We start from the raw sequence: 24274 nt of genomic DNA on the forward strand, positions 1-24274 counted from the left end.
GGAGTTAATACACACTAGGAGCTTCACTCAGATAGTTCTATACAAGTCCAAAGGCAGGAGGTCAGGGTCAGACCACGTGATAGGAAAATCTGGAGAGTCAGTGTCTTAGAGCCCTTTTTGTGTTGACACAAACCACATCAGCTGGGTGGGCAGAGCCGAGGGGCCACCCTCCAGGCGCACCCCCAGGAGCTCTGCTCAGGGCCCCCTACTCAGGGCTCTGGTGGTTTCCTGATTTTAGTTCTGGCAGTGGCCTTGCTGTCCTTCTGTCCTGCCAGAAACCACCCTTACCCAGGAGGCTCCTGCTTATCTGTCCCCTTCTGCACTTTTGAACTCTTTACCCTGCAGCCCTGGCAGCAGCTGAGGAACATCTGATGCTTCTCCAGTGGGGAATTTCTGCAGTGGAGAGAGAGGCACCTCCCCAAGCCACACACGGAGCTGCCAGACTTCTCAACCCTGGGGACTCGGTAGGAAATGGCTGTGGAGCTGCCAGGGAAGGCCTTCCAAGGCCAGGGATCACTTAAAGACACAAGGCTGATGGGTGGATGTTTGATATTTTCCCCCCAGCGCTTAGGCAAGGGGAAGCCTGCAAATGGTGACCTGTGCCTAGGGGTCCCGATGAGCTGTGTGCAACAGTGTGACAAGGCCTGGGCCATAATCAACAGAACCTGGCACCTGCCACCTGTGATACAGCCTCCCAAGGGCATGGAAGGTCCTAGGTGGCTGGCTGTTCTGCCCTCCCCTGCAGCAAGCTGACCAAATGCAGAGTAAAAGACGCTGGTGGAGCAGAACATTCCAGGGCTGCAGACCTAGTTTCTCTCTTCCATAGGTCAGGACCTGCCATTTTTTCAAACACCTGGGCCTGACCTCTTTCAGGCCTGAACAAACATGAGGGACCTGGGAGGAGCAGGTGAACTTGCTCAGCCTGTCTCTAAATAGAGTGACTAAAAGCTACCACTCATATTTCCATGGGAGTCTATTCTGTTCCCTCAACAAAAAACATACATGCAAGATTCCCACAGCAGTGGGTTCAGTGGGAATATCAGTTGTATCCCAAGGGAAAACTATATTTTTTTTCCCTCCAAGAACTAGAAATTATAGAATCATGAAAACTCCAGGTCTTTTTTTCTATTTTACATATTCCATTAAACTCTAATCTCTTGAGATGCTCTTAGAAAGAGGTTCTGTGATTAAATAAGTTTAGAAAACTATATATTCCCTATAACAGATACAATATATGATAAAGGTTCTGAAACGTTCGGCATTAAGAAATCTGTCTAACCCAGTATTTTCTAAACTTACTTGACCAGAGACTTTACCTGGCTGCATCCTACCCTGTCTACCTATGGTGAAGCATATTTTGAGATACATGACTCTGCAGAAAGAACTTCGTACAGGCGGGGCTGGGCAGATTCAGGGCAAAGCCACCTCTCCTTGGGATTGCTGCAATTGGTATCATCCTGCAATGACTGATCTCATCTCCTTCAATTTATTCCCACTCCCCCAATCCATCCTCTACATCTCTTTAAGCACAAGCAGGCCACTTATTTTCTGAAAATCCTAAAAGGGCATCTGCTGCTTTTAGGGTTATGTCCAAATTCCTTAGGTGGTTTTCACTTTGACCACAACACACACCCATGTCAACACCTGCCACTCTAGGCACATATGGCTGCTTCCCAACCACTCTGGGCCCTCGCACAGTCCTATGTCTTTGCTCAAGCTGCTGGTTCTCTTTGCCTAGAAGGCCCCTTTTTGCCCAGGTCAACTCTTTCTTAAACTATAAGGTCCAGCTCAAATGTCACCTGATCTCTTTCCCTACCCTTAGGATAGTGCTAATTCTTCTCTGGGCTTCCATCGTATTTGGGACATATCTATAACAACATATGCAACATTGTATCATAATTATTTATTGACTTCTTTTCTAATTCAATTAAAGAAATGTGTTGGGCAGGGTATATTCTTTGTGCCAGGTGCTATACTAGGTATGACACAAAAATTCCATTTAACAAACATTTATAAGTGTCCATTAGAAACAAGGGATTGTACTACTGGTAAAATACAAAGACCTCCTTGTCAAACGGGGACACAAGAAAAGGAAAAAGCAGTTGCAACGCACTGTGGCAAGGGTAATAATAAACATATGAGCTGGGTCCCTGAGAAGCTGCAAGGAAGGCAGGCAGCTCTGCCAAGGGAAGCGACAGTGAGGGCTTCACGGAGCAGGAGGCTCAGGGGCGGGGCTTGCAGGAAGAGCAGAGGTTCCCAGACGCACCCTGAGCGAGTAGGGACAGGGGAGAGAGAAACGCGTCTCTGGCAAAGGGGGACAGCATGTGCATGTGGACTGAGAGAGTATGGTGCCTTCCTGAAGCTGCTGGAAAATACACACAGCTGGATCTTGGCAGAGGGGGGTGAGGAAGGGGAGGAGGTCAGGAGAGACAAGGCTGAGGGGACCCCAGGGGCCACCCCTTTACATGTCTGTGTAAAGAGCCAAAATAGTCTGGAGGGCAATGGGGACCCATTGCAGGGCTTTTAGGCAGGGAGGTGGCATGTGTTTTAGGAAGTTCATTCTGGCAGCAGAGTGGGTGATGGATGGACAGCTGGAAGGGCATACTGGAGACACGGTGGCATGTAGCTGCAGTGAGACAGCATGAAGTCCTGGTGTCAGGTGTTGGGGACACCAAGGGAGAGAAGGGTGGGGTAAAAGATGTTAAGGAGGTAGAGAGAGGAGGAAAGACAGAGTGCAGGGGAGTGGAGAGAGCTCTGAAATCAAGTAGGTGTGACTCCATCACTTATTAAATGTGTGACCTTAGGCAAGTTATTTAACACAAATTTCAGTCTTCACTGATAACAGAGTAGGATAATAATACCTCTCTTGCCGTCCTGTTGTGAGAGTTAAATGAGATAATGTATATAAAAATCCTGGCACACTGTAGGCATTGAGTCCACAGAGGCAATGATTATTAAGGACAGTATTTAATAACAGGCCAGACGTGGAGATGAAGGAGAAGGAGGAGTTCATGGTAGGGTCCTTTCCTGGTCGAGGCTGAGGATGGGGGAAGATGGGGAAACTTACTAGGTCAGGCAGACTGGACACATGTTGAGTCTGAGGTGCCACGGGACGTTGAAATGGATGTGCTCACGAAGCAGTGGGCTCTGCGTGAGGTTCGGGAGAAAGGAACGTGCAGCTCAGGGCACTGTGAGTAGCTGCAGTCATGGGACGGGATGAGGGTCCTCAGGCAGCGCATGTGTAGTGAGCAGAGAGCAGGGCCAAGGACAGAACCCTGGGGTACCCCTACACCCATGGAGCAGAGAGAGGTGGTGGAAGAGAGTCCAGCCAAGGAAAGTGAGCGGGAGACCCACTGAGGTGGAAGGTGGCCAGCAGAGCAGCTGTCACATGAGCCATGGCAAGGTGTTGTGGTCGGGAGTGTCAAATGCTGTTGAGATGCCAAGCGAAACAGGTATGACAAAGCGTCTGTTGGAGTTGGCATTTAGAAGATCACTGGTGACCTCTGCAGACCACTTTTGGTGGAGTGGCAGGGAGGGAACCACACAGCATGGGGTTAACGGGGACATGGAAGGAAGGAAATGTTGGTGATTATAAATTTCAAGAAGCTTGGCTATGAAGTAGGTGACGGCCATTGGGGGATGCAGGACTGAAGGATGGATTTGGTTTTAAGATGGGAGATGTACATGTGAGATAAAGGAGCCAGGACGGAGGAGAGATGAGGTAGTCTCACCACCACTCTGCCACAGATGCGTATAAGGTGGGTGGGAGTGGGACGTGGGGGGCAGGGGTTGGGGAGGGATGTACAAGGACAACAGGGAAGATATTCTGTGGCTGAAGAACTGGATGCCAGGATTGGAGAAAGAGAGAACACTGAGCCTGAAAAGGAGAAGGCAAATGGAATGAGGCATGATGACTATCTTCAAACAGAGGAATGGCTGTTCTGTGAGCGAGGAATTAAGCAGACTTATTTTGTGTAGCCTTGAGGGAAAAAGCAGAGCCAATGGGTGAAAGTCAGGACACAGATTTCAGTGCCATATAAGGTAGAGATGCCAAACACTGATCGGAAAGAGGCTGCTGGTCACTGGAGTGAGTCTGCGGTCACCGGAGCCCCACTTGGCATGGAAGTCATGGGAGGGAACCCAGCCTTGGGCGTGAGGGTGGACCTCTGAGGCCCTTCCCTTCCCAGCTCCCAGGCTGGGAGATTCCATGGTGTGTCTAGACTGACGGGCTCCTGTGACTGGCATTCTGGCCTAACGGGGAAAACCCCCATCAACTAGCAAGACAGTCACAGGAAGCAGCAACTTCTTAGCAAAAATTCCAGGATAATGTGACCATTCCTCAGTCATTGCTCTGGTGGCAAGTCCAGGTCACACAGAAAACACTCAGGAACAGTTTGGCTTTCCTCCTGAATTTCCCTGTTTGTCTGAGTTCCTGGGCAAGCACACAAATGGCGCCAGAAATCCCAGGGCTGGGAAGAGGATGGTGGCTGATCTGTTGACCTCTTGACCTCTCAAAGTTCAGTGGCCAGCACTGAGTTTCTCCTCTAGGGCATAATAACTGACTCCACAACCTCCTGTTTATATAGCCCATGTGCTTTTCTCAGCCACTAACCCACTGGCTAGCTTGGGGGCTTCAGCATTCATGCCAGCTCCTATTTGCCCACAGATTGTGTGTATCCAGTTGTCATGGGGCCATGGATGTCCTCCATGAAGCTTCTGTGATTAGTGTGGCCCATTCTGATCTCTCTATTCAGGTGTACGGATGTAGTATTTGTACCATACAGTCTGTCGTGCAGTCGTATCTTGATCCTGCTCAGAGTCTAACTGACCCTCTTTTATAGAATTGGCTAAATTCTACCTCGAATTATGACCATTAATCTGGGGGTGAAAGATGGCAAAGTAGGAAAACCTAGTCTGAGTCTGTGGGCTTTTAGGACTCAAGTTGAGCCAGTTAGAGAGGGGAGGAGAGGAAAAAGACCAGACCAAGTTAGGCAACGGACTGGATCAAAGCAGGCACTCGAGTTAACACGGATGAGCACCACGGGCCGGGAGCATCTTCCCAGCCAGGCTGGGGGAGCAGCGAGTCCCTGAAGGCAGGGGCATTCTCTTATTTGCCATTGTATGGCATGACAGCAAAGAGTGAGCTTTAACTGACTACCTTTCCTGTATCCTGCCCTGGACAAATCAGTCTCAGACACCCATGCTGGAGAACCAAACATGCTAGTGTATCCTCTGTGCCCTGTGCTTGCCGAGGCTCAGTAAATATTTGTTAAGCGTGAATGAATGAAAGCTGGAGAACAGTCCCTCTCACGGGAGCGCCCAGTGGTTTGTATCCCACATGATATCAGCAGCTCAACAAAAGTCAGTTGCTAGCTCTTTCCTGGGAATAAAGCCATGACTTTTAAAATCCAACTAACTGTTCCAGGTCTATCAGCCTTGATCAACACTATAGGCAGGGTCATTAGTTAGGCACATGTTAACTCTACATTAACCTAGTAGTAATCATTTGAGCACAACTTTTTCCCTGGTAAATTATAAACTCCTTGACAGTAAAGTCTATTCTATGTTCAATAAATGTTGGTCCAAAGAATGAATAAATGGATGGATGAATACATGAATAAATAGAAAACAAATAACTGAATGCTGCTGTCTTGAATTATTTTTGGCTTACTTCATGTGTCCTTATTACAATCCTAGGAAAACTGAATTATTCAGGACAGGTCTTTTTTTGTATTGGCCACATTTTGGGGTATAGAGAAGGTACATTATAAACATAAGCTAAATGGAAACTTGGAGGAAATTTCATGAATTATGTGAATGAGAACAAACAACTGACGGGTTTCCCTTAAGTTCTCACTGCTTTTCTCATTATCTGACCTTGGGGAAATAATTTTTCTCTTTGGGTCTCAGTTTCCCCACCCATAAAGTGATGGAGTTGGACCAAATGAACGGGTTGTTTCTTGCTCAGGTATTCCAAGATTTTGCGATCAAAGTATTAGGGTGGGTGAGGGGGAAATGAAAGTGATGAGATACAGATTGAACCACAGAAAGCATGCCTAAAAGTCAGTGTATATAAAAACACTGAGCAGTGACTGTCTCTGCTGAGAGGGACTCAGAATGTGAACCCTCCCTTGAAACACTGCAATTGGGGCTTAGGAATAATAGTAATGATTTTTAAAATATTCTAAAATTAAAACAAATCCTTAAGCTTTCTTTGTAGTTTGGATGCCATATGCTTAGGGGTCTTCCTTTGCTTATATTGCTTTAAAACCAACCAGGAGAAGCTTGGGGTCAGAGTCTCCTCTTTCCCCTGCCGTGGGCTGAGCTGGTTGTGGTTTGAAGTTTGTTGAGACACCTGCAAGGGCTGCCAAGTTCTGGTGGATGATGGGGCAATGGGACAGGGGCCATTAAGTAGGATAAGAAGGAAGAACCAGGAAGTGCCAGCCGACCAACCTAGACAGTGGTGACTTAAGAGGTTGCTTCCTTCACTGCTGGAAGCTAGAGAGTTTTGAAAATGAAAGTTGATGGCTGGTCCCTTCACATCCCCCCTTATGGGGAGGGTGGGGAGGGTATTAACCCTGCTCTTGAACAAGCTAGAGAGAAGACATGAATTAGCTAGGTAGAATGGCTTTCATAATTAAGATTTTCCTTTCATTTATCCTTCTTGTCTAGTGTTTCAAGGTGTTTGGAGTATGTTGAACTCTCCTTTATTTCATGTAAGAAAATAGAAATAGAGAATATCCAGTTAAGAGGGTGGGTTCTGGAGTTAGACCTCCTGGATTCACAGTTTGGCTATACTGTTTACTAAATGCATGACCTTGGGCAATTTCCCTAACCTCTTCTTCATGGGGGGTACAGCTTGGTTCCAGCGTCTTGTCTTGTACAGACCTCAACACTTGACCCTGCTGGGGTGTGGACCCATCTCCAGGCCTGAATGTTAAGGAAAGAGCCACAGAATGGGAGGACATTCAAGGCTGGGGAATAGTGAGCAGGAAGGCTCTGCGGCTATAACCAATGAGTGGCAGGAAGGCCAAGGTGACTGGAGCTAAGGGAGCCAGCGAGAGGGAGGTGGGAGGCGGAGTCATCAAAGGCACAAGGCTGCTTTATGTAGACGCTTTTAATAGGTCAGTATTAAGTGGATAGTCTCAGGGCACTTTAGTGACTTTTTGTTTAGCAAGCTTCTGTTTCTCATTTGTGTACTGAGAAATTTGATGTGTCTCATCAAAAGATGTCTGGTTTTCAGGAACACTCTTACACTGCTGGTGGGACTGCAAATTAGTGCAACCTTTGTGGAAAAGAATTTGGAGATACCTCAAACCACTAGAAATAGAAATACCATTTGACCCAGCAATAGCATTGTTGGGCATCAACCCCAAATAACATAAGTCTCTCTATGATAAAGACATCTGTACCCAAATGTTTATGGCAGCACAATTCACTATTGCAAGGACATGGAAACAACCCAAGTGCCTGTCAATTCATGATTGGATAACTAAAATGTGGTATATGCTCACAATGGAATATTACTCAATCCTAAGAAACGACAGTGAGCTAACACCATTTATGCTATCCTGGATTAAGCTTAAGCACGTAATACAAAGCGAGACAACACAAGATCTGGAAAATGGGCTACACATCTACTCACCATCAAATTGGTACTGACTAAAACTATGGTGCTCAAAAAACAGTAGTATTCAACAGGGATTTTGGCGGGGGGGAAGACCCACATCTTAAGGAAGTGGCGAGCATTGTGGAGGGGAAGGGATTACCTCTATCCGTTTTTAGGGAGAGGTAAAGATATACATTGTAACCAAAATGTCTGAAAAAAAATCTGTAATCGGGAAGTGAGCAGGTGCAAGGGGGGAGGAGGGGAAGGGTATGTGCTTACACGGTGGGCTTGGTGTGCACCACCTGGAGGCTGGACATGCTAGAAGCTCTGGCATAGTGGGGTGGGGGAGGGGGGCAGGGGCAAGATATGTAACCTTAACAATATCTGTACCCCCATAATATGAAGTAATAAAAAAAAAAGTCTGGTTTTGTAAGGGAACAATTCTTTCAGAGTGGTGGGTGTGTAGGGCCCGAATAACACTCAGCTTGAACACAACTGCAGGAAGTATAAGAAGACCTCACTCCCATGAACACATAAACACCCCCTCCCATGTACAAAACACCTGTACATGTGAAGAGGGAGTTAAACTGAATAGGTGAGGAGGGGGTGTGAAGACCAAGCATTGACTCATTGCATATTCCAGGGATCTAAAATGGAAATGGATCATACCCAGAGCTGTTTTGATTTTTCCTTCTCAAGTTTAGCACTGGAGAAGACAGGGGAAATAATATTGGGATGGAGAGGATAGATGGGTGGGGGACTATGGAAAGCAGCAATGGATATATTAACAAATATATTAACTCAAGCATGAATGCATAAATGTGAGCACTACCAAAGCACTGCCTAAAGGAGAGTGGCTTTGGAAATTGCCTAAATTAATATATTATTATATTATAATAATAGCAAACATTATTTGTTTACTATTATTCAGGTAAATACTAAGCATTTTATATGAATAGACTCATTTATCCATCATAAGCACTCAACAAGTCTTAAAAATGCATTTTAGAGATTGGGAAACTGAGACAGAGATGAATTAAGTAATTTGTTCATGAATATTATTAAATAGCTTGTTAATAAGAAGTTCAAACTCAGCCATTCTAGCTCTAGAATCTGTACCTTTAACAACTACAGTTAGTCCCTTTTCTTAGGTGAGGTACTTACACTTTATAAACTTTAGTTTCTTCATCTCTTAAAATGAAACTAATAATAGTACCTACCTCATAAGGTTGCTGTGAGAATTAGATAAGTTAATATTGTATGAAGTGCTTGTATCAGTGTCTGTACATGGTAAGCAATTAAGTAAATAATTATTATTATTTACTTATCATGAGTAGTTATTATGAAAGTTATTATTTACTTATTATGTTATTATTTATTATTAGTTATTATTTACTTATTATGAGAATTATTATGTTGTTATTGCTATTTATACATGGAGGGGAATCAGAACCATCTCCACCTAAATAAGACACTTCTATCCCTTCACCTTCTCTTCCATAATCTGAAAGTTTCAGGTCTGGGCGTGGTTTTGTTCCCATTCTCCATACCAGGTGGTAAAATCAGGCTGCTAAGAGAAAACGGAAAGGAAACAGCCTGCTGGTGTTATTGAATCCATCTCCCTAGGCATTGAATTTCTTCCAGCACATTTTGGCTTCAGTCCTGAGGCTGGACCTTAACTAGTGAACTGCAAAGCCCCTCAATTATTCAGTCTGCTTGGCCACAATGCAAGTGAATAGGTCCTAGAGGGTTGAGTGCTACTTTGCATTTTGATACAGTTCTCCCAGGCTGTGATCCAGCCTGTGACCCAAGACAGATTCCTTGCAGGCATGGGAGTCTGTCTGTCACCAAGCAAACTTTGGCTCCTGTTCTGCTGGGAGCATGTAGGAGCTGGACTGTCTGCAATTAACCATGTCAGGCTGAGACCAGAAAACTCTCCTGCCTCTTCACAGGCCAGGCTAGCCAGAATGAGATCCAAAGTGCCTTCCTCTGAGCTTCCTCAGATGTGGTCAAGGTTCATAGCCTTCAGTCCATTCAGTGGTAGCTAGCCTAGTGAAGGCTTTTGACCCACCAACCAACCAACTGACCAACTCCCACTCTCAGCATATACTGTGGGCTCCCCATGAGTAAAGTCATGCTCCCTAGGAACTACCAGTCTGGTGGAGACGTTACAGAATCACAGGATCCGAGGTAGGAATGATCTGTAAAGGCCATCCACTCCAGACCATGACAATACTTGAACCCTTCTACAACACTCCAGCCCAATCTCTGCCCAATCTCTTCTCTTACTATGAAAGATTAAAAACCCAAAAAAGCTTTATTATATTTATTTTTTTAAAGATATGAAAGAGAATTTATTTGCTCTGTGTAGCTTTACTTTCACAATATACACACCTTGGCACAGGAAAATCCTATTAAAGTTTCAGAAGTTGCTTAATAAGGTAAATATTTGGTTTGATTTTATGAGGCTTTCTGACATTAAGTTTGAGAAAGTTAATGGTTATCAGGATTTACATACATGATCACAATCAAAATGGTAAAATAATCCAAAGAACAGGACTTTCTCAATAGCCCCCTAAATATAATAAATTATAATTTCTAGTGAAACATTTGTTTCTATGCTATATTCACTTTTTTTTCTGACAAAAGTGTCCTTCAGAAATCTTATGCTACATTCATTTTGACCTCTTATTTTCCACTTTATACTCTTTGATATTTTTAAAATTTCAAAATATTAAGGGGCTACAAATATTGTTGTTACATGGATAGCTTTTATAATGCTTAAGTCAGAGCTGTTAGTGTGCCCATCACCAGAATAGTGTTCATTGTACCTGGTAAGTAAGTTTTTACCCCCCTTCCCTTCTCTTTTCTTCCCCTTTCTTTATTTTCAATGACCTTTACTTCTATCTGTGCCTGTATATGCCCATTGATTAGTTCCACATTATTAGAAAGTACATGTGTTCGTTTTTCTTATCTGTATTTAAGAGATACTTCACTTAGGATAATGGTCTCCAGTTCCAACCAAATTGCTACAAAAGACATTATTTCATTCCTATTTATGGCTGAGCAGTACTCCATGCTGTATATATACCACATTTTGTTAATAACACTCATGAATTGATGGGCACTTTGGTTGATTCCACCTCTTTGCGATTGCGAATTGTGCTGCAGTAAATATTCAAGTACAAGTGTCTTTTTGATAAAATGACTTCTTTTCCTTTGGGTAGATACCCAGTAGTGGAATTGCTGGGTCAGATGGTAAGTCTACATTTTTTTTTTTTGAGGACTCTTCATCCTATTCTCCATAGAGGTTGTACTAATTTGCAGTCCCACCAACAGCATGCAAGCGTTCCTGTCTCTGCATCCACGCCAGCACCTATTGTTTTTTGACTTTTTAATAATGGCCATTCTGACAGGGGCAAGGTGATATCTCATTGTGGTTTTAATTTGCATTTCCCTGATAATTAGCGATATTCAGCATTTTTTCATATTTTTGTTGGCCATTTGTCTATCTTCTTTTAAAAAATTTTTGTTCATTGTCTTTTGACACTTTTTAATGGGGTTGTTTGTTTTTTCATGCTGATTTGTTTGAGTTCTTTGTTGACTCTGGTTATTAGCCCTTTATTAGATGTATAGTTGATGAATATTTTCTCCCATTCCGTAGGTTGTGTATTTACTCTGGCAAATGGATTATATAGCCAATAAGATTACAAATAGGGGAAGAATTTCAGGCCATGCTGGTCAGGATAGATTTCCTTAGGAAAGGCAGAATTTGAATTAGGGTACTGCTATGGGTCCTGCCTCTAATCTCCTTCCATATCCTGTCAATTTTAATGCAATACTTTTGTTGCTCAAGGACCTACCATGGCTCCCTATTGCTTATTGCATCAAATCTCAAATAAAGTATTTTGTGGATTGGTAGTTTTCAAACTTTTTTAGCAGAAGAGTTCTTTAATTAATGAAATATTGAGCAGAACCCTGATATAGAAAGCAATTAAAAACAATGAAATGTTTCTTCAAGTAGTTTAAATCTTTTATAGTAGGTGGAAAAAATTTCATTTCTAGCACCCTTGATGAGCCTCTGTAGAGCCCTGGGACTCAGGGAAGTTTGGTTGAAAAAAACCATTGGATTAGATGACTGAAGCCCCTTCTGGGTTTGAGTTCTAATAATTATGACCTTCTGCCTGGGTTTTATGGCCTACCATAGTGTGGTGTTTAATTTTAGGTGTAATCTTGCTTCGGTTAAGGGATACCCAGAGATTATCTGTGAGGGTGTTTCCAGAAGAGATTGGCATTTGAATTAGTGGATTGAATAAGGAATATGCCCTCACCCAATATAGGTAGGTACCATCAATTGGTTGAGGACTTGGATAGAGCAAAAAGGCAGAGGAAAGGTAAATTCTCTTTCTCTCTCAGAGCTGGAACACCATCTTCTCCTGCCCTTGGACATGAGAACTTTAGGTTCTCTGGCCTTCTTACTCCAGGACTTGCACCAATGGTTCCCTGGGTCCCCAGGCCTTCAAATTTGGGCTGAGCTAGGCCACCAGCTTCCTGGGTTCTCCACCTTGCAGATGGTATATCGTGGGACTTATTGGCTTCCATAATCACATCAGCCAATTTCCATAATAAATCCTCTCTCATCTCTCTCTCTCTCTCTCTCTCTCTCTCTCTCTCTCTCTCTCTCTCTCTCTCCATCCATCCAACTATCCTAGTGGTTCTTTTTCTCTGGAGAAAGCTGAACAATACATATAGCCTGTTCCCTTCTTACTTAACCTTATTTTGAACCCATAAACATTCATCTCTAGTTGGGCCATTCTTCTAGAGCCTTTGCATACTCCTTGCCTTTCCTGTGTTCCTGCTTTTCTCATGAAATGTCTTCTATATGAAACATCATTCTTTCTCCTGCTGCCTACTCAAATTTAGCCTCAAATTCATACAATTTCCATCTCTTCCCAATCATTCTTGGGAATCATTCCCAAACATTATTTGTTTCTTTGAATTTCCATCAAACCAAAGTTCAACATCAAACAATTGAGTACTTAAATCTTCTGTAATTATTTCTTATTCAAAAATGTTGTCTGCTCTGAAGGATTGTATGGTTCTTGATGACACAGTCCATGTTGTTTATTTCTTTTGAATCTCATTACAGTACCTGGTAGAGTATTGGGCATGTAGTCTTTATTCAGAAGCCCCAGAACTGTGTGATCAGATACATTATTTGCTGGTGCTGCTCCTAGCTTTCTGGGAGCTTCTGTGATGAGTTTTCTTAGCTCAGTGATAAAAATAAAGTTCAGTTCCCAGAGTTCAGTGGCAGTACCTACTGTTCCTAATTCTCTGCCAGCAAAATGCATCCCTTATAGGACAAGTTTACCCTTTCCAGTTTGAAAAGTCAAATTTCAAAATATAGACATTTATTGGGAGGGTGATATGGCTTTCTGTACTCCACAGGAAGCTTTTTAGAAGAAATTCTCTAAACAAGGCAATTACCACTGTCTGTACCTAATTAATGTGTTTGCCATCTCCCTCTTCTGAGCTCATTAATTGTCACAAAGTCAAGGCTGAGGCAGGGAATCAGGCCTGTGCACATGCCTGCTTGTAGGGAAAGGCAGGCCTGATTCCAGCCCACCAGGTGTCTTCAGGGCCAGGGTGCCCAGATGTGTGAGTGCTTTTCCCAAATGTGGAAATGCAATTATGCTAGGCATGGCAGCAGCTCAAGTTCCTCAGGTTAAAGGGGATTCCAGCAGAACCAGTGGGCACAGACGTGCTTAGGAGGTTTCCAGACTAGAATGAAGCTGTCGGAGCAGCAGGTGTACTGTCAAGATGGACCTCCATGGCAGGGTGAGCCCAGAGAACATGCAGGGTCTTACCTCATGTAGGTCCCTGCTAACAGAGCTTGTGGAAAGTCTCTTATACCCTCACCTTAGGTTCTAGTTTGACTTTGAAAGTGGGGGGAGTTGGGGCTGCTCAAAACATGTCTCATTTGGGGAAGTGGTCCATCAGAGTTTTTCAAACTTCAATCTTTGCACAGCTCTATGAGAATCATTAGGAATACTTCAAAAATACAGATGGCCAGGTCTCAAGCCAGGCCTACTATGGCTTTGGACCCTGGACCCTATATTCTTTTTTTTTCCCTTTTATTTCATCATATTATGGGAGTACAAATATTGTTAGGGTTACATATATTGCCCCTGTCCCCCCTTTCCTCCCCCCGACATGCCAGGGATTCAAGCATGTCCAATTCCCAGGTGGTGTGCACTACACACATTATGTAAGTATACACCCCTCTCCTTCTCCCCCCTCCCACCTGCCCACCACCCGATAAAAAGTTTTTGGGTTTTTTTTTGTATGTTTGGTTTTTTTGACATTTTGGTTACTTTGTATATCTTTGCCTCTCCCTAAGAAGGGTTAGAGTTATGCCCTTCCCCTCCACAATGCTCGCCACATCCCTAAGATGTGGGTCTCCACTCGCCCCCGAATCCCTGGTGAACATTACCACCATTTGAGAACCATAGTTTTAATCAGTCAGTACCAATTTGATGGCAAGTAGACGTGGGGACCATTTTCCATGTCTTGTGTCTCCTCACTTTGGATAATGGGCTTAAACTTAATCCAGGATAGCATAAATGGTGCTAGCTCACTGTCATTTCTTTGAATTGAGTAATATTCCATTGTGAGCATATACCACATTTTAGTTATCCACTCATGAATTGACGGGCATTTGGGTTGTTTCCATGACCATGCAATAGTGAATTGTGCTGCCATAAACATTCGGGTGCAGATATCTTTATAATAGAATGTCTTATGCTTTTTTGGGTAGAGGCCCAACAATGCTATTGCTGGGTCAAATGGTATTTCTATTTCTAGCTGTCTGAGGTATCTCCAAGTTCTTTTCCACAAAGGTTGCACTAATTTGCAGTCCCACCAGCAGTGTAAGAGTGTTCCTGCCTCTCCACATCCTCACCAGCATTTGTTGTTTTGGGATTTCTTGATATACACCATTCTTACTGGGGTTAGGTGGTATCTCATTGTGGTTTTGATTTGCATTTCTCCGATGATTAGAGATGTTGAGCATTTTTTTTATATGTTTGCAGGCCATTATTCTGTCTTCTTTGAAGAAGTTTCTGTTCCTTTCCGTTGCCCATTTCTTGATGGGATTGTTTGATTATTTTTTTGTTAATTCTTTTAAGTTCTAGATAGATTCTTATTATTAGACCTTTATCAGAGGTGTAGAGAGCAAATATTTTCTCCCACTCTGTGGGTTGTCTATTTGCTCTACTGATGGTTTCCTTGGCTGTGCAGAAACTTTTTTTTTTTTTGAGACAGAGTCTGACTTTGTTGCCCAGGCTAAAGTGAGTGCAGTGGCGTCAGCCTAGCTCACAGCAACCTCAAACTCCTGGGCTCAAGTGATCCTACTGCCTCAGCCTCCTGAGTAGCTGGGACTACAGGCATGCACCACCATGCCCAGCTAATTTTTTCTATATATATTAGTTGGCCAATTAATTTCTTTCTATTTATAGTAGAGACAGGGTCTCGCTCTTGCTCAGGCTGGTTTCGAACTCCTGACCTCAAGCAATCCTCCCGCCTTGGCCTCCCAGAGTGCTAGGATTACAGGCGTGAGCCACCACACCCAGCCTGCAGAAACTTTTTGATTTGATAAGATCCCATTTATTTATTTTTGATGCTGCAGTGATTGCCTTGGGAATCTTCCTCAAAAATTCTTTGCCTAGACCAATGTCTGATAGGGTTTTCCCAACATCTTCTTCTAGGATTCTTAAGGTTTCATGCCTTAAGTTTAAGTCTGTTACCCATCTTGAGTGAATTTTTGTGAGAGGTGAGAGGTAGGGATCCTGATTTGCTCTTCTGCATGCAGCTAACAAGTTTTCCCAGCACCATTTATTGAAGAGAGATTCTTTTCCCCATTGTATATTTTTGTCAGCTTTAATGGATCCTATATTCTTGATAAGCTCCCCTGGTGATTCAGAAGCAAAGCTAGATTTGGGAACCACAGGTCAGCATTAGCATGCCTACTTTTACTTGATCCACCGCTTTGTTCCAGAGTGGCTTGGGGATGGAAGTGGGGGTAGGGTGTACCTTAGAGAGCATATTCCTGCATGTTTTTGCAACTCAGAAGAAACAGCTGCAGTTTCATGTGGACAAAAATAGAGAGTCTTGGTTTAGTTCTTGAAATATCCTGAACACAGAGGTTCCTTTAGCCTCTAAGTTGCTATGGAGCTGTAGGAGTCAGGAGCCAGTGTGGATGCTCACAGAGTCATAGATGCCTGGGCTACAGGCTCCTCACAGATCCTAGGTGGGTAAAGCATAGCTCACACCCCCTGCTCAGGGCAGACATTGCTAATCAACCATAACACTCTTCCCTATCAAACTTGGAGAGGCCTTAGATTCCTAAGCAATCAGAGCTGGCACAAGAAGTAAAACCTTTCACCCTCCTTGCAATTCTTACCAACAATACCCTAGTCTAATCCTTAATTTTATTGAGCATTTTGACTTGCAGTTATTCATAGGGCACAGTTCAGAAAATGGTGGTAAGTCATATTCTCTTCTCTTTCTATGCTCTTTCCCTAGGTAAACTCAATCATTCCCTCAACATTAATACTATCTATGGGTTGGCAACTCCCAACTTTGCATTTCTACCCTAAAATATTTCTTGAGCTCCAGACTTACATAGAAACTCAGAGGCTAAGAAGGCTTAGAGGATCAGGTTATTTAAACTCCAGTAGATATTAATATATAAGAAATGTCTTTGATTGCAAAGCTGTTTAGGAACAGGACTATTTATTTCTCTGTGGATTGCCTGGCTCAGTGTCTGGTACATAGCAGGTACTATGTAAGAATGCCCATTGATTTTATATGATACATTTCCCTGCTTATGTCTGTAACCATGTTATTCTTTTTCTCTGCCCTTCTTGCATTTCCAGAGCACATCCCCCTATAATGCTGGCTAGCCCATTCCTTGTCCCTTCCAAGGTGGACGGGGTATGGTAGTCTATCACATTGGTGGCTCCCAATATACCATGACTCCTGGTAACATCCTTGTGTTACCTCCTCCCTTGGGAACCAGTATGGGCTTGTGATTTGCTTTAACCAGTATAACTTGGTGGAAGTTATACTGTGCCAGTTCCAGGTTGCATCCTTAAGTAGGCCTGGAGGCTTCCACTTTTGTGTTCTTGGGAGCCCTGGACTGCCACGTCAAAAGCTCAGCTATCTTGTTAAGAGAAGAGACTGTATGGAGAAGAGAAGAGAAGAGAGCAATACTCTACCAGGTACTGTGATGAGATTCAAAAGAAATAAAAGACATGGACTGTGTCATTAAGAACCACATAATCCTTCAGAGCAGACAACATTTTTGAATAAGAAAAGTAGGCAGCAGGAGAAAGAATGATGTGAAGAGGGAGAGACCCTGAGACTATATGGAGAGAGAAAGAAGCCCAACCTCTGCAGCGTCCCAGCTTAACCCACTTTTGGCTAATCTCCCAGTTGAAAGCAGGCATATGCATGACCACTGGGAAGATGAGTAGAAGAACCACCCAGCTGAGCCTAATCACAGGAATCTGCCAGCTGAAAGCAGCCATTTGTGTGACTACTGGCAAGACCAACAGAGAAACCACCCAGCTGAGTCAGCTCAGCTTATAAGAATCAAGAGTAAAGAAAATGTTAAGCCACTAAAATTTGGGGTGGTTTGTTACACAGCATTAGAAATGGGGGGGGTGTGGGCCTTCACACCACAGACCAAGGGGCAGTGAGCAGTCTTGGAATCTCACCTCCTTGTTTCTAGCTTTAACTTGGGTGCTGTGATTTGTACAAAGACCTGACAAGTACCAATTCCTTTGCCTCCTGTCAATCTGATCAGGACATTTAGTTATTTTGTTTGGATATATATTTGAACAGAAATCTTTACAGGCACCCTCCAAATGTAAGGGCAGAAACAAGTGGGATGAGGAGCAGAGGGGAGATGGAATGGGAGGAGTCCCACTTAGGTTGAAGTGACAGAGAATGCGTGCTGGAGCACATGGGGCTGGCTCTGGAAGGGCAGGGGCTCACACCAACTTGGAAGGTAGCATTAAGGGGCGGGTCTGTGCAGTAACTGGCTCCAGAAATCAGAGGCCCAGGGCTGTCTAGGTTTCTCTGAAAACTAGAACTTTCTACAAAGAGCACTAATAGTGAAATTGTGACTTTCACTATGGTGAATCTCAGGTATTTTGTGTGGGGGGTGTGTGTGTGTGTGTGTGTGTGTGTGTGTGTGAGAGAGAGAGAGAGAGAGAGAGAGAGAGAGAGAGAGAGAGAGATAAAAAGATGGAGACACTCAAAAAACAAGAAACTTTCCTGGAGCTAAAAAGTAAATCCTTTTTTAAAAAGTAAGATTTCTTTATTTATTTTCCTTCTTTAGCACTCTCATCTTACCAGCTTAAGAATCCCCATATTAGGGTGTGGGAAGCTAAAGGAAAAGGGAGTGAGTTCCTATCCTGACCTGCCTAAAGGCTGAAGTTGCTGCTGACATCAAACTTTTGTCCACCCCAGGCCAATTATGAGACAGAGCTAGGGCTCCAGGTGCAAACTTAGACCATTTCCATCCATTCTACTACCAGTAACAGGAATGGAAAATGTAAGTGAGGATCGTCGGGGACAAACTGTCACACCAGGATGTGGTGTTCAGGTGCAATGCTCTGGGTCCCACTTGATGGCAGGGAGGGAGCAAGAAGAAAGAAATGACCAATCCTTGCCATGGGCACATCAGTTTTTTTTGTCTCAGCTTTGAGCAGGATACTCCCAGCTGTCTGTTGCTGTGGTTCACAGACTTAAATGGAGGTTCCTTCTGTCGTAGTGGGTCCTCCTTAGTGGCCAAGCTCCAGGACAGGAACTGAGCCATAGTGAGTTTACTTCAGGCCAAAAAATCTCCAAGCACATACTGATTAGTGGGTAGGGGCAAGAACCTGGAGCTTTTCATTAGCAGGATGTTTTGGACTGAGATGAGGATGTTGAAGGCAGGAGTCAACATTTCCCAAGGTTCTTTCTTAAAATACATTATGTTTAACTTGGGAGCTCCTGACTCACCTCCAAGCTGGCCATTCCATCTCAGGGCTACTGTATTCCCAAGAGCACCCGGGGAGACCAGCTCATTCCCCACCTACAGTATCCACAGAAACATCTGCTTTAGCTTATTAGAAAGTCAAAACAACCAACCATCAATCCATCATCTTTTCTGTTTAAGGACACATTCCTGTTGGCTGACGCACACCCCTCCCCAAGGGTCCTCCCTGGACTGCATGTGTGTGTCTGTGAAACTGTGAACTGATTTTGATGATAATTTGAAGAGCCTCTTACATCCTGGTTTGTTTAACCTTTCCACGCGGATAGCAAGACTTCTCTCTGGGGAATCATGGAATGACTACTGACTCATTAGATAAGCAGCGAGCCCTGGAAACAGGAAGCAAAAAAAAAACAAAAAAAAAAAAAACAGGCTCTCAAAGCCAGTTTCATTCCCTTCTCTTTGTATCCACAGGTGACTCAGCACTGTAGAAAGCAGTCTGCACGCAGGGTCAGCAGACTTGGGTTCAGCCTGCAGTCCTGCCACGAGCTTTGTGACCTGAGACAGGTACTTGGCCTCCCAGGATCTCAGTTTTGTCTTACATAAAACAGGAGTAATAATATCCATCCCAGACAGCCACACAGGGTTTTTATTAATAAGAGGTCAGAATAGAATACTGGAGTAGGAAGACATTTAAAGAGCATCTGATGCTTGAATTCCCTTCTGTAATATTACTACCAATAAACCATGTAACCTATCCTAGAACTCTTCCTGTGACAGGGAACTCATTCCCACAGAGAGTCCAGTGCACTGGTGGGTAGCTCTGATTTGTTTTGAGCTAAAAAATGCCTCCTTTGCCATTCCATCAATTGATTCTTCTCCAAGTGGATATACAGAAACAAGTCCAATCTTCTTCTAAAAGAACAGCTTTCTGATGTCTGGAGGTGGTGCAGTATCTCTGATATGCACAGAGTAGTTTCTGAGTCTTCCCTCTACATTCCTTCACTATCATGGTTATTGCTCTCTGAAGGTGTTTTAGGTAATTTATAACCCTCAGTGTATCTTGTCTAGAACTGAATGTGGTATTCAGATGGTCTGAAAGGGGGAAAATAAAGTGGGACATTCACCTCCCTTGTTCTATATGTTATGCCTCTATTAATGCAGCTGACTCTTGAAATAACTTCTTTGGTGACCACATCCCCATAGCAGCAGCTCCTCCCAAATCTGAGCTGCAAACACCTAACTTTCTGATTACCACCTCCATTCTTTCCAGCTCATTCCACCTAGTACTCAACTCAACAATTCTTAAATCTTATCAAGACTTACCATCCATTGATCCTACCGCCTGTTTACTGTCCCTTGCCCCTCCCCTCCACTGCACCCTCAAGTTCCTTCTTACCCAGCCTAGACCTTGTGATACAATGATAACCATTCCTTTGGACACACTCTCAACTCCTTTCTCTTCCCCTTTCTGTCTTGCCTGGCAAAAATCCCAACCCTGACTACATCCTACTCTCTGTCTCTTCCTGCCCTGCACCCAGACAGTGGAACCTGGCTAGAGAAAACAAGAAACAGCTTAACCGGCCTAAGTTAAATTCATGACCAGTAACCCCAGGGAGACTCAGAGAGCTGCCCAGTGATCATATTCTAGTTCCCTGGTCTGGACTTTTCCCCGTTCTCCTACATTCTCCTAGATAGCTAGGTCACACCAACTCCATTCTTGCCTTTTTTAAGAGATGAGGTCTCACTCTTGCTATGTTGCCCAGGCTAGATTCAAACTCCTGGGCCACTGCACCTAGCCCTCCTCCATTCTTAAACCTCCCCCATCCTCACTCGCCACTGATGACCTTGTCTTCCAGCAAAGGGGACCCGCCACAATCCCTCCACCTGCCTGCCCCATCTGCGCCAGTGCTCTGCCTGCCCCTCTCCCGGTGAGTGAGTTTCTGTGCTCCTCAGACAAAGCTCTCAGGTGTGCCCCTCTCGATTACTCAAGAACTTTTGCCCCCATCCCATATTCCGTCATTAATTTCCTCTCTTTTCCAGGATCATTCCCATCCCATAAAACCACAATATTATTTTTCTTTCATCTTAAAAAACAAAACACAGCAGCAAAACACTCCTATCTCCAGATAAGAGAACCAGAAAAGGAGACTCAGAGGGGCTCAGTAACCTGCCCAAGGCCACACAGCTGGAAAGTAGAGGGGTCAAGGGTCAGATACAGTTTGTGCCCACTTCTAAAGCCCACCCAGATATGACATTGTGGGCTGCAGAGGCCAGAGCAGCTCTCTCTCTCTAGCTCGCTATTTTGATTCAAGTGGCTGAGCTTGGGCAAGGCAGAACTTTGCCAAGGATGGGCAGGCCAGCTCCGCCAAACCTGCACACTCTTGGGGCAGCAAGAAAGGCCAGGCTGGGCGCAGTGGCTGGCTGCAGCTACTCAGGAAGCTGAGGCAGGAGGATAGATAGCTTGAGCTCAGGAGTTTGAGGCTGTAGTGAACTATGATCACACCACTGCACTCCAGTCTGGGGATGCTGGAATGAGACCATGTCTCCTATTAAAAAAAAAGAGGCTGGAGGTTTTCAAGTGGGAAGGGGACCTAATTTGTCTCTACAGGCTCACTGAGCTGCTGACACTCTGGCTTGGCCAGCTTGCCTCTCAGACTAAAATGGGTGGGTGGGGGCTGTTACCAGCATGCCAGCCGGTGGTGCAGGGTGAGCGGGTGGCCACAAGGGCAGATGGATGGGACCAGTGAGGAGGGCAGAAGCTGCTGATGTTTTGCATCCCAGGGAAGAGATGGCACCTCATAAATCTTGCAGGCCAGAGCCCATGTGGTCTGCCACAGTAGCTCATTAACACTTCATCACCCACATTCAAAGTGGAAAATGATGGTGAATGTGGCAAGTTGCCTTCCAAAGTCATTTGGTCGGAAAGGTACATATCTTTCCTCCACCATTTGCAACATCCCTACTTATGCTGAGAATCCTGAACAGCTCAGGCCAAGGGGGTTGTCCTCCTGTGACAAGAGATACTTAACTACCTCCAGATCACAGAGGCTTCAGCCATCAGCACTCTCTCCTTCCCTCCCCTCTCTGCTCCCAAAGATTCTTCCAGAGAATGAGCCCTTTCGGCTTCCAGCCCTCATCTACTGCCCCTTGTTTGTGTATCTGCTGAAACCAGTGTTGACTTCAGTCATGGTAACTCTAGAGTCCTCTTTCAAAAGGGCCTGACTGGCCCACTTACTTGTCTGTCACAGCCTGCATGAACTCGTCCAGCAAGTCATCGTACTCCTTCCCGCGCACACGCTGGTGCTTCAGGCCGATGTACAGAGGGTCTCTGAGCAGCTCCTGGAACAGACAGTACCCATTTACCGAGCCTGCTCCCAATGTTCATGTATTGTTTTTTTTTCAACAAGTGTTTAAGTTCGAGGCCAGGTGCAGTGGCTCGTGCCTGTAATCCTAGCACTCTGGGAGGCTGAGGCGGGAGGAGTGCTTGAGCTCAGGAGTTTGAGACCAGCCTAAGCAAGAGCAAGAGCCTGTCTCTACAAAAAAATGGAAAAAATTAGCCAGGTGTGGTGGCACATGGTTGTAGTCCCAGCTACTCAGGAGGCTGAAGCATGAGGATAGCTTGAGCCTAGGAGTCTGCGGTTGCTGTGAGCTAGGCTGATAGCAGAGCGCTCTACTCAGGGCAATGGAGTGAGACTCTGTCTAAAAAAAATGTCTAGGTTCAGTGGAAAGAACAAGCGTGTGGGAGGGGAGGAGGGAGAAGGAAGCTGGCTGGATCCCCCAGCCCCTGCCAGGCATCAACTCTGGAAGGGTCTGGAGGCTGAGCCACTGACTGAGGGTGGACTCCAAGTTGTCCCCATGTTAGGAACCAAGGATGCTTTGAACCAGGCAAGGCTCTCTCAGACAGTCTTCCCACCCCTGGCTGCAGGCTCTGGGGTTATTTCAGGGTTTCTCAATAGTGGCACTGTTGGCATTTTGGCTTGGATAGTTCTTTACCGTGAGGGCTGACCTGTACACGGTAGGATATTGTCAGACTCTCTGGCCTCTAACCACTAGGAGCCAATAGCACCCCTAGCTGTGACCATCAAAAATGTCCTTAGCTATTGCCAAAGGTATTCTTGGGGGCAAATTGGCCCTGATTGAGAACCACTGTAGCTAACTTTAGGCGGCATCGGGATTGAGGTCGTGGGTCTCATCCAAAATCTCTGATATGGACTCAAATTACAAAACTCTTCCTTCCTTCCTTCCTTCCTTCCTTCCTTCCTTCCTTCCTTCCTTCCTTCCTTCCTTCCTCCCTCCCTCCCTCCCTCCCTCCCTCCCTCCCTCCCTCCCTCCCTCCCTCCCTCCCTCCCTCCCTTCCTTCCTTCCTTCCTTCCTTCCTTCCTTCCTTCCTTCCTTCCTTCCTTCCTGTTGATGTGCAGAAGAGCCACCTAACAGCACAGCTGAGTGGTTAAGACCATGGGCTCTGGGTTTGAATCCCAACTCTTGCACTTATAAGCCCAAGGTCTTGGGCAGGTTGCTTAACCTCTTTGTGTCCTGTTGCCTCATTTTTAAAATGGGGAAAATAAGGAGAACTACCTTTCAGGTCCTGCAAGGATACAGATGTGCGAGAGAGTCGCTGGGGAAACATCTGTGAAGCCTAAAGAGGAGGGAGCAGGTGTCAGAGGCAGGGCCTTTAGACTGCAGTCCAGGTCAGACACCTGTAAAAGGAGGGAGGGAAGGAGCAAGGACTGGATTCAGGCTATGTCGCTTAACTAGCTCTATGACTTTGGGCAAGGCATTTAACTTCTCTTAGCTCTCTTCTCTGTTAAATAGGGATAATAATGGTCTCTATCACATAACGCAAGCTCTTTGATGAAATGCGCTTCTAAGATATTCATATGCTTCTCCACAGAGATTAGTACAGTCACTGCACTTGGTAAGTCCTTACAAAGTCTTTACTGATAAGAATTGCCTGAGTCCTGGGACTGGGCTAAGGAAATTCCAAATTAAGAACTAAGAAGGTCTTAGAAGTCACTCGGTTCAGCCTCCTGTAAATGAGCTTTTGAGGCTTGGGAAGGATAAATGAGCGGCCCAAGATCACAAGACACACTGGTGTGAGCAACATGGTTTCTAGACCAGCGCTCTTCCTTGGGCAGAGACCAGCCTTACTCACTTCCAAGCCTTGGTGCCCACTAGAGTGCCTGGCACCTAAATACTAATTGAATGACTAAATCTTTTCCTTCTGTTAGATAGTTACTAACTTCCTTTTGGAATGAAATAAGTCAATGACTATAATTTTAGGTAAAGGTCTTTGTCCAAAGTGGGTGACCCAGAACTTTCTCCTCTGCCGTGGGAGTTAGAGGGTTGAATGTGCTCTCTATGGCTGTTTGCCCAACTCTGCCTTCCTAAGGTTTTATTGGAGACAGAATGTCATGGAAAACAGACCGGTTTCCTCCTCCTCACTGGTCCCAACAGTGAGCACTGGATTTAAGCTGGAAGACAGTTAAACAGTCTAGTAAAAAAAAATATTTATCTTGTGTAGCAACAGGCATGCTAAGATGTTAACTCAGAGCATCTGGGGGCTGGGAGGTCATGGGATTGGGTTCACACTGTGGGCACAGCACCCTTGTCCCTCAGGG

General features: G+C 44.8%; 1 protein-coding gene across 2 annotated transcripts in view; it reads right to left on the reverse strand.

Annotated features, from left to right (window-relative positions):
* The window catches only part of ME3 (malic enzyme 3), a 194698-nt gene that overhangs the window by 32298 nt on the left and 138126 nt on the right, over nt 1-24274 (reverse strand). For both annotated transcript variants that reach the window (XM_020286644.2, XM_076002409.1), the window contains one exon: nt 21892-21995. In XM_020286644.2, coding sequence (XP_020142233.2) covers nt 21892-21995 — 104 coding nt within the window. The remainder of the gene's footprint in view (nt 1-21891; nt 21996-24274) is intronic.

The sequence above is a fragment of the Microcebus murinus genome, chromosome 4, assembly GCF_040939455.1.
Source record: "Microcebus murinus isolate Inina chromosome 4, M.murinus_Inina_mat1.0, whole genome shotgun sequence".
NCBI lineage: Eukaryota > Metazoa > Chordata > Mammalia > Primates > Cheirogaleidae > Microcebus > Microcebus murinus.